Source organism: Cynara cardunculus (genome assembly GCF_001531365.2).
Source record: "Cynara cardunculus var. scolymus isolate 2C chromosome LG 8, CcrdV1, whole genome shotgun sequence".
In the NCBI taxonomy this organism is placed as follows: domain Eukaryota; kingdom Viridiplantae; phylum Streptophyta; class Magnoliopsida; order Asterales; family Asteraceae; genus Cynara; species Cynara cardunculus.
Window position 1 is genome coordinate 7,098,705 of NC_037535.1, and position 11,289 is coordinate 7,109,993.

The 11,289-nt window shown below is 38.5% G+C and overlaps 1 protein-coding gene across 1 annotated transcript; it reads left to right on the forward strand.

The window, feature by feature from the left end:
- Positions 1–378: 378 nt before the first annotated feature.
- On the forward strand, positions 379–10,535 carry LOC112517257 (transmembrane protein 208 homolog). The gene is made up of 5 exons (XM_025124631.1): positions 379–709; positions 2,222–2,415; positions 8,738–8,822; positions 10,104–10,169; positions 10,273–10,535. The coding sequence occupies exons 1-5, from the start codon at positions 626–628 to the stop codon at positions 10,363–10,365; spliced, it is 522 nt and encodes a 173-aa protein (XP_024980399.1). The 5' UTR covers positions 379–625; the 3' UTR covers positions 10,366–10,535.
- Positions 10,536–11,289: the final 754 nt, after the last annotated feature.

Here is an 11,289-nt window from a genome sequence, read left to right on the forward strand (position 1 = left end):
AGACCTGGTCCAAAAACGTTGATCTTTTTGTCGTTTTGTTGGTCAGTAATAATTGCGGACCTGATGGCTTTTGGGTAAAATCCGGAGATAAATGATTAGGAGGTTAGTCTGGTTGTGGAATATGGTCATTTGAGTCAATTTTTCATTAAATTTCTAAGTGTAATGAAAGTAGACTCATTTAAGGGCTGTTTGCCAAATGCTTATCGGGTATCAATTATCTTATTGAATGAACATTGCAATGATCCGAAATATTGTCCGGTAAAAATATGATAAAGACCGAAAATCTTACCCAATAAAAAACAGAGAATTCGGTGAACACTTTTCAAGTAATTTACATCCCAACCAATATATTTTGATGTTCAAGACAAACTTAAAAATATGATGATTAAAACATACAAAATCCATGTCCAATATCTTCTGGCATCGCTAGTCGCTACTACGCGTCAACAATGGCAGATTGAACGCAACCAAAGAGCAGGCATTTAAGAGTTCACACCTTAACATCTCTTCTTCCCAAATTCTCACTCTCCAGGTCTAGGGTTTTTCATTTTCCCCCTCTTTCTTCAATTTTGACACAGTCAAATCAATCCGGCTGAAAAAAAAGCAAGGCGGAGAGCTCGGAGAAATGGCAAATCAAGGTGCGAAGAAGCGAAGGGAAGAGAACACTCGTCATATGAACAATCTCTTTCGCATCATCATCGCCTGCAATGTAAACTTTCATACTTCTTTTATCTATATACATCCTTTTATGCATTGTTAGTTTATGAAACTGTTTGGTATCCAATATTTTGGTTTTGACAACATCGGTTTCATGGTAATCACGAGATTGATCTTAGTTTAGAACACTATGTTAAGTGATTGTTACGAATCCTTTGTCAATTGATTCGAAAATCATGTATACGAGTAGGGACTAGAAGTGTTGCATCTGATTTTGAATTGTCAATGTAGAAACGATCTTACAAGCAGCAACAGTTACGAGTAAATATAGAGGACTCCCTATGTTGCCGGAATAAGATAGATAAATTAGTGCTACTTGCAGGCTAATTCAACATCAGGGGCGATTTGAATTCTAAATTGCTTAAATGAAACTTGGATAACTACTTTAAAGTTTCTAGACACTGTAAATAGAAAGTAGTAACTGAAATTTTGGATATGAAAGGCTGTAGGTTGAACCTGAGAGAAATCAAGGTGTGCATCTTGTCTCCCCCCTATGGAGTTAGTACCCTTTTTTATTTGGAATAGGACATATATGCATGTGCCTTTGTGACATGTAGTTTTGTACAATGCTAAACCAAGTCTATGAATATGCAGGTGGTTTATTGTTTAGAATACATATTCAATGTATTTGTCTGCTTGTCCAACCTTAAATGTATTATTTTCTTCAAAATTTGGAGTGTTTGTAAGCATGCTTCATTAGATCAATCCAAATGATTACTATAGTCACAACACTGCTCTTGGTGTTTGGTGTCATATCAGCTATTTGACTTGCTTATCTCCTTCACTTCACCCCGAAATCTCAACTCTTGACCAGAGTTTTGGGCTAGTCTTGATATTTTGCACGACCTGAACATTGATCTCAAAGACTTTTAGTCGTGTCTACGTGGCAACATGTTTATAAAGGGTGAATGGAAATGGAAGATTTTTGTATTAGGTTATTAAACACCAGATGCTTCAACATGTTTGTGGTGGATGGGAGTGTGGGATACTTGGCTTGATGTTTGGTTTTGATCAGTCTTCTATGGATGTCCTCTTTTTAAGGCAACAGTTTTGTTTTGATATGTTGTATAGCATGATTTTGAGAGGTGCATTTGATGAGGCTCCTCTGCGTCTGTGGGGTCGGGTTGTGGAGGTTGAGGCAGACTCATGTCCCATCCGACTTGTCACATTTGTTAAAGACATAATATATTCAGTTTGTTTATATTGGAAGCATTATCAGGGATGCAAAACTCCTAATTGGTATTTCCGTTGGAGGCAATCTTGAAGCACATCTTGTATAGTATCAATTTACATGGATGTGGGAGATTCCTGCAGACATACAATTGTTCTGCATATGTCTTCACATACTTTTTTGCTTAATCATATCGATAAATGTTTCCTTTTTTTATCTATTTAATTGAATATCATTGACCTCCTCCATCTTCCTTTTTGTACATATATGAAGTCTTATATAATGTTGTGCTTTTTTGCTTTTTCTGATATGTTACTGGTTGATGCTATGTAGGCCATTTATGTCATCTTAAGGGCAGGGTTCTTCTATTCCAGTTTTACATGGCTACATTGGATTGGCCTTATACTGACTTCCAGTGCCTACTATCTATGCTACAAACAACTGGCATCAATGGCAAAGCCTACCTATACTGATAATGGCGACCTTTTAGATGGTGGATTTGATATGAGTACTGGTGGAGCTTGTGGGTATGCATTTTTTTTGTCTTGAAGATGGTACCAGCCATTTCAGCAGTCTCTTAACCTGTGCTGTTGCATAGTAGAGCTCATACCTTTTCTTTAATAAAACTAATCATTCTATGTAATAGTAGAGGTCATGGTGTTTAACAAAATGAAAACCTGCATATTTTTAGTAGAGTTTCAACTGTCCAGTAACGGTGTTATTTCTCAGTTGAGGTGAATTCCATCAATAAAAAGAAAAGAAAAGAAACAAATAGATGGTCAAATGATTTACTGGCTCTCATTCCTTTTTTATCCTAGATGTTATAGAACCATTAGTAAATACTTTAGGATGTCGTCTCTTTCTTCAATTGCAGTTTCTGGTCCTAATGTCTCTTTGTCAACTTCCCGCACTGGTATGTGAAATAATTATCATTTTTGACAAGGGAAGTTATGGAAATGATTACTAGAGCCATGAAACGTATGACATCTCCATGGAGAATTAAGCCTAGAACTTTCTGAGGTGGTTATGAACTTCTGATCTGGTCACTGTGGGGTTAATCTGTAGTCGCAGGATTTTCTTGTTGCAAGTAGGGCTTGATTTCTCCAACAGTCATGGTTTATGACTGCTCTTCCATTCACGAAGTTATTTACATGGTAATTCCTATGGTTAGGCATCTACTGGCAGCTAATGACCTTAAAGATTGTGAATTTAGTACTATGGCTGGTGTAAAGCTTGCTTCGAAAGCCTATCATGTTTTTCAAAAGCTGATCACTGTCCAGCCTTTTAAATATCTCCTATAACAACTTGTGCATTCTGATAAACCTCCTTTGCGGTTCACTTACAGGAGAAGGAATTAATTGTGTGTTGTTTAGTTTTGTTATAATAAATATAGGAAGAGGGGTAGTTTGGTACTTTTCCTTTTCTGAATAAGAGAGCGTATAGCTTAAGTAGTTGAGATAGTTTGTGGGAGCTGTCATTCTGTTTTGTTCTTATGAAATTGTAAGTGAGCGTAAGCTCTGTGGGAGAGACTCCAGACCTCTCGCAAATCTGGAAATCATTTTATTAGTTCATTGCAATACAATCTACCGACAAGTTTGTTTCAGTGTATATCAAATTGGTATCAGAGCACGTTTCGGTCCAGCATGGCGAATGTTACTACACGAAGCGCAAACAATCGAATTGAAGATCTGGAGAGTAGTGTGGGTTCAATTGAAAGGAATTTGTAGCTTATTGTACAACAAATTGAAGAATTGAGGAACGATTTTGTCAATAAATCGAACGCTACGAATTCGTCTGATGAGGAAGTTGCAGCGAGATCTGATTGACGAGACATAAATTGTAACAATCAGAATCGATTTTTAGCTGCTAAGGGGTGTAAATTGGAGATTCCTATCTTCGATGGCAAGGATCCAGATGGATGGATTTTAAGAGCGGAACGATACTTCACGTTGAATCAATTGAGTCGGGAGGAAAAAATCGATGTGTCGTTCATTTCGTTTGAAGGAGATGCACTGAAGTGGTTTCAGTGGGAGCATAAACAACATCCAATTACCAGATGGGAGGATTTGAAGCAATTATTGTTGAGGTAATTCAGATCTCTGGCAGCAGGATCGTTATGTGAGCAATTCCTAGCGGTAAGGCAAGATGGATCGATTGATGAATATAGAAGGCGTTTTGTGGAGTTCGCGGCACCGTTAGACGGAATTCTAGAGCAGATTTTTTTAAGTCAGTTCATTAATGGATTGCGGAGGAGTCTTTTAAAGTAGAATTGAGATTGATGAATCCTTTGACATTGAGCGAAGCAATGGAGGTGGCCATGAAAATTGATTTGAAAAACAAGGGGTTAGCAAGAGATAAATCCATTGTTACTAGCAAGAGAACAAGTTCGTTTGTCCATCCTAGCTCTAACTCGAAAAGCAATTTTTCGTATACTTCTTCTAATAGCACAGTGAGTTCTGTTAATTCACCGATTTCGACGAATAAATAGGGATCTGGATTCTGTCGTCTATCAGATCAGGAAGTACAGCAGCGGAGAGCATTGGGTTTGTGTTACCGCTGTGACGAAAAGTATGCTCCAGGTTCAAATCCAAGGAGGAATAAAAATCCCCTTGTGGCCACGGAGGTTCAAATGCGGTGACTCCGGGCTATCTGCAAAGCAGGTGGTCTCCCTGGGATTAGTCGGCTCACATAGCGGGTTGGATATCCAGGTTAATCAAAAAAAAGAAAGGAGATGAATGTTTTGTTAGTTCAGGAGGATTTACCAGATGATACAGAACCAAACATAGAGGAAAGAGTTTTGAATGCAGTTGAAGTAAGCAACAAGGTGGAGGTACATTTAAATTCTGTTGTTGGTTTAACTAATCCTAAAACCATGAAGATGGAGGGGAGGATTGGTGAGCAGAAAGTAGTCATGTTAGTTGACAGCGGTGCAACATACAATTTTATATTGAATGATTTAGTTAAACGACAAAATTTAAAAGTGGAAATCACTGGTGAATATACTATTACTCTAGGATTTGGAAATATAGAGAAAGGAGATGGGATTTGCAGAGGTATAACTCTGTTTTTACCAGATTTTCGTCCATTGGGATTGGGTAATAGTGACGTGATTTTGGAGATGCAATGGTTGGAAACGTTAGGAGCAACTTCTGGAAATTGCAAGTAATGAAGTTCACTTGCGGAGGCAAATCTGTCACATTAGGGGGAGACCCGTCATTGGGGCGATCGATGATATCGTTGAAAGCTATTGGAAAAGTAATCAACCATGAAGGACAAGTTGTGTTGGTTGAATTGGGCACTTGTTCAGCGTTATCGGGAGAGATAGCAGAATCCAATGTTGTTTACTTGTTTTGGATCCATTACTAAGGGAATTTGATTCAGTTCTCAACATGCCACAGGGCTGCCACCGGAAAGGGGAAGAGAGCACAATATTGTTTTAAAAGAAGGGACAGGAACAATCAATGTTACACTACCAAAAAGACGAGATTGAAAAATTGGTAAAAGGATTGCTCGAGGCTAGAGTCATTCAGCCGAGTATGAGTCCTTTTTCCAGTCCGGTGTTACTGTTGGCGATTTTGTATCGATTATCGAACTTTAAATAAGGTGACAATTGTTGACAAATTCCCGATTTCGGTGATTGAAGAGCTGTTAGACGAGTTGTATGGAGTAGTAGTGTTTTCTAAACTCGATTTAAAATCGGGTTACCATCATATTCGAATGAAGGAAGGAGACATTTACAAAACGGCTTTCCGAACTCATCAAGGGCATTATGAGTTCTTGGTAATGCCCTTTGGATTTCTTAATGCTCCAACGACATTTCAAGGGTTGATGAACGAGGTTTTTAAGAAATATTTGCGGAAGTTCGTTTTGGTCTTTTTTGATGATATTTTAGTCTATAGCAAAACTCTTGAAGAACATCAGGTACACTTAAGGAAGGTGCTGGAGGTTCTTTTACAACATCAACTGTTCGCGAATAAGAAGAAATGCGAGTTTGGATCGGCTGGGATATTTGGGTCATGTAATTTCAGAAAATGGCGTAGAAGTTGATCCGTCTAAAATCAAAGCAATGTTGGAGTGGGAAGAGCCTAAGACGATAACAGAATTGAGAGGATTCTTAGGGCTGTCTGGTTACTACAGAAAGTTTATAAAGGGCTATGGTATGTTAGCCAAACCACTCACCGACCTTCTTAAAAAGAACCAGTTTCAGTGGACGAAGGAAGCGCAGTTAGCATTCGTTGAATTGAAGAAAATGCTATCGTCAACCCCGGTGTTAAGACTTCCTGATTTTTCTAAGGATTTCGTGGTCGAGACGGATGCTTCAGGTTACGGTTTGGGAGCAGTCCTTATGTAAGATGAACATCCGATTGCATATTTTAGCCAAGCTTTGGGGATGAGAGTGAAGCAGAAATCCATTTATGAAAAAGAATTGATGTCCATTGTGTTGGCTATAAAGAAATGGAGACCGTATTTGTTGGGAAAAAAATTTGTAGTGCGTACGGATCAGCAGAGCCTTCGTTTTCTGCTGGAGCAACGAGTTGTGGAACCGGAATACCAGAAGTGGGTCAGCAAGCTGCTGGGCTATGATTTCTCCATCGTCTATAAACCTGGTAGTTCCAATCAAGCTGCAGACGCGCTGTCTCGTAAGATTGAATCAGTGGAATTGGCGAATATAGGGAGTCTTCAAAGGAGAAACTGGGACGATCTTAAAAAGGAGATTGCTGATGATAGTTTCTTGAACCACATAAAGGAGGATCTAATATCGGGAAAAGCTGAGCATAAGGGGTTTGAGATTCAGCAGGAGCTGTTATTGTATAAAGGACGTTTGGTTATTCCTCGTTTTTCTAAAATGCTCCCGTTGATATTTGACGAATTTCACGGTTCTCCAATTGGGGGACATACGGGAGTGGATCGAACATATCAACGTATTTCATCCGAAGTTTTTTGGATTGGGATGAAGAAGGATATAATTGAGATGGTTAATGTGATGTGTGTCAAAGGAATAAAAGTCTTAGTGGCAGCCCAGCTGGTTTGTTGCAACCTTTGTCATTGCCTGAAAAAGTATGGGACGAGATTTCAATGGACTTCATCGAAGGTCTTCCTTGGTCGAACGGAATGAGCGCGATTATGGTAGTTGTGGATAGACTTAGTAAGTATGCCTATTTTGTTGGTTTGAAACGCCCTTTCAATGCACAATCGGTGGCTGAAGCATTCGCTAAAGAGATCATAAAGTTGCATGGCATTCCTCAATCGGTGGTTTCCGATCGGGATATGGTGTTTCTTAGCAATTTCTGGAAAGAGCTGTTCCGATTGCAGGGACAAAGTTGAAGTACAGTTCAGCATATCATCCGCAGTCAGATGGACAAACCGAAGTAGTAAATCGCTGTTTGGAGCAATATTTGAGGTGTTGGGTGTCGACTACGCCTAAACAATGGTGCAAATGGCTTCCATGGGCTGAACTATCGTATAACACATCCTACCATACAGCTCTTAAGGAGTCTCCGTTTAAGGTGTTGTACGGAAGAGATCCTCCTCCTTTGCTCCGTTATAAAACGGCTTCATCGAATTTCAGTTGGTGGATCAGGAACTGATCGATAGAGATGAAATTCTGGACGAAGTGAAATTGCATCTGCTTAAAGCGCAATTTCGTATGAAACAACAGGCTGATTTGAAACGTAAGGAGGTAATATTCTTGGTAGGGGATTAGGTCTTTTTGAAATTAAGACCGTATCGACAGAAATCGCTGGTTATGGGGAATAGTCCTAAGCTGTTAGCTCGATTTTATGGCCCCTATAGAGTGCTGGAGCAATTGGGAAGGTGGCATACCGATTGGATTTACCAAGTACAGCAACCGGTTTTCCATGTTTCTCAGTTACGGAAAGCTGTGGGAAATTGCAATTCGTCTCAAGATTTTCCTACTCAGATTTCAGAAGATTTGGTGTTGCAAGCTGTGCCTGAGGATATCTTGGATATGAGACCATTGACGAATGGTGATGTGGGGCAGTTTTAAGTATTGGTGAAATGGGAAGGAATGTCGGAGTTTGAAGCGTCTTGGGAAATTTTTGAGCCGTTACTACATCAGTTTCCTAACAGTCACCTTGAGGACAAGGTGAAATTTTTTGGGGGGGGGGAGGGGTATTGATGAACCTCCTTTGCGGTTCACTTACAGGAGAAGGAATTAATTGTGTGTTGTTTAGTTTTGTTATAATAAATATAGGAAGAGGGGTAGTTTGGTACTTTTCCTTTTCTGAATAAGAGAGCGTATAGCTTAAGTAGTTGAGATAGTTTGTGGGAGTTGTCATTCTGTTTTGCTCTTATGAAATTGTAAGTGAGCGTAAGCTCTGTGGGAGAGACTCCAGACCTCTCGAAAGTCTGGAAATCATTTGATTAGTTCATTGCAATACAATCTGCCAACAAATTTGTTTCAGTGTATCTCACATTCTCGCATTTTGTTATCATGGCTATTTAAAAGTCTCCTATAATAGTGGACTTTATGAAGACACTGTCAACCAACAAAACGTTGAAGACTTCCATTATAATATGTTTTCTGTGAACCATTGGTTATAGTTCTTTGAACTTTCTGAAAACAGCCAACCAACACAACACTTAAGGCTTCGGTTATGCTGTGTTTTCTTCGAAACATCGACTACAGTTCTTGCCCTTTAAGACTTTGGTTGTTCTACGTTTCATTGAACTACTGGCTACATTTCTTGCTCTTGTAAAACAGTTGATTGGTTGATACAGTTGATCATATAAACTCAGCAAGATGCAATCCAAATGGAGTGGCATATTTTACATTACTTTTTTGTTTCATCAGTTTGTTAGTCTTATCCTCTTATGTTTTCTCTGCAGATACCTGCATGATGTTATCTACATTACTTGCTTTGTGCAACTCATGTCTATCATCTCTGGGAAGTTTTGGTGGATATATGCTGTGGTAAGATTTTTGTTTTGACTTTTTTTTATCCATAAAAGTCATTTTGCCGAGAGCAACTTTATCAAAACATGGCAGGACTACATATTCCTCTTTTGTGCGTGGATAAAAAGAATGAAATATCGAAGGCAAAAGTAGCAAAATATTGTAGTAGGCAAAGCAGAAGTATAAAGGAAACTCAATATTTTTTTATTTGGTAGGAAATTATGAACCACCTTGATTAGTGTAGAAGCAACCGCTGCATTGCCTATTATGCATGGAAGTCAGTTTATCTGTTATCCTTAGTACTTGATGAAAGACTTGTCTGCTTTAATTCCTACACGATGGGTTGAGTGGCCGAGTGGAGACCTCAGTTGGGCTAAACTTTATTCTGATAGTTCAATCTTTAACCAGATTCAATAGATGGTCAGTGTTGCAGGCATGAGTTTGTTTGTTTCCAACAAACATTCCTCATAACTTACCAAAGGGTCATTGGCCCAGCAGTGTTGGGGCTACTTACTGGTAGAGCCGGACCTCCCTGGAGGTCAAGGTCAAGGTCAAGGGTTCAAGTCTAACTAATGTTGAGGAGTGTGTGTTGTTTTCCCGTATATAAATATTATATACTTAAAAAAACATTCCTTGTAACTTGCCCCTGCATAGCAGATGATCTTTAACAATGACTATGGACCTACGTTCAAAAAGGCCAAAAATGGAAAAAAGAAGAATGAAAGTGTGCAGGAATGGATCAAAATTGAATCATTGTTCAAACTATGCTCAAGAGTAGGCAATGGTTCTAGTATCATCCATATTATATGCTAGATTATCCGGATAGACCCAGTTCAATGAAACTTGATTTTATTATTCATCCCAGAAATACAACAATGCTTTTTTTGCAAAACGTCCCAAACTAAATGCAGTTTTTTTCTTCTTCGAAGATTTCATCCCAAACTTACCTCTTCACTTATCAGTAAAATATTGATACATAAGATTCTTCAGTTTTTCATTACTCTGAGGAATTCTTGATAACATTAAAAAAATACAACCAGATGTTAAACTTTTTTTTCTTTTTCTTTTGAAGTATATAATATTTATATACGGCAAATGCAATAAATAAACTCACACACCCTCCTCATCTATGGTGATGTTTGAACGCCTGACCTTCTAGGAGGCCAAAGGCTACGATACCAAATGTTAAACTTACCTGAAACTTAAAGATGCTTGTTAAATTTGGGTATTTCTGGAACTGTTGTAGTTAGCTTGAACCACTAGAAGCTTCCTTAACAGATGATTTCTTTCTTTTTCCAGATACCAGGATTTGCAGTGTATAAAGGTTGGGGTTTGATTAAGGGATTTCTCCCTCAAGGTTCACAGGTGCTTAGTTAGCTTGAATTTGTCCTTTATTATCTCTAATTAATAATTTTGAATCTATTAAGAGCTTGGCATCATCAAATGCATGGTGTTCACTAATCTACAGGAAGTTGAAGAGGATGAAAAGACTCGAAAGAAAAGAGAGAAGATGGAGAAGAAAGCCTCGAGAGGCAAATTTGTGAAAACAAAAACCCGATAGTTCAAATTGGTAATGTTTTTTCTTGTGATCTGAATATTTTAAGTTTCGCTGTAATGATATATACCCATACGCTAATCTGCTTGTGTTTAGATTTATGGACTAGGAATTTACTGAAGCTTTTCGATATTTGATTAGTTGCTTGAAAGACTACTAAAACCTCCCCTTTGTCTGCAATTCATATGGTTATGTATATGTATAAAAACATGGGGGTGGGTAGACCCCACCTTATGGTGTGCCCCCACTGCACCGGTCCCACAGTTATCATGGAGGACTTCACTCGTATGGATTACACTAACACCTCTACTGCTAAGACCTCACTCATTTGGATCAAATTCATCTAATGGTCGAGATTTGTTTCCACGTTTCCAACTTTCATACTGTTTTCATTTGAACACGCCCTGTGTATGTAGCAAATGCCGGTTTGCTACCACTAGCTCTAAGTTTCCCGTTCCCTCCCTTTCCACCAAGCAAGTAAAGCGAGATCATCAATTTGGTGAAGAGAGAGAATAAAAAGGTGAATTAAATAATTTATATAATCATGCGTATTCACGTAGTTGATGAAACAGGGGATTTGGGGACAGTAGATTCTTATTTTGCAGGTGATGGCTATAGAGTTGGCTCTGTCTAATTGTATGTATATATGAAAACTGATCGTTGCTTGTTTCGATGATTTTGAAGAATTTGTTTAGGAGGGAGATCGTTGCGGAATGAGAAACTGATGGTAGTTGTAGAACGAAAAAGTTTCTTCGTTACTAGTCTATTTTCGCTACCGATGCGTGCTATCAATGTTTTTGGAGCAGAGAAATATAACCGAGCAAAAACTTCTTGTCTCATTTTGACACAACATTAGATTTGAATATGTAACGCGGGACAAAATTGAGACAATTTTTTTTCTTGTTCTGCCAAAGTAGGTGGAACAAAGAT

Bases quoted from the DNA above. Each gene is read 5' to 3' on its own strand.
- LOC112517257 (XM_025124631.1), top strand. From the start codon at position 626: ATGGCAAATCAAGGTGCGAAGAAGCGAAGGGAAGAGAACACTCGTCAT. The intron at 2,416-8,737 runs GTATGCATTTTT...TTTTCTCTGCAG, and splicing joins AGTACTGGTGGAGCTTGTGG to ATACCTGCATGATGTTATCT. The intron at 10,170-10,272 runs GTGCTTAGTTAG...ACTAATCTACAG, and splicing joins TTCTCCCTCAAGGTTCACAG to GAAGTTGAAGAGGATGAAAA.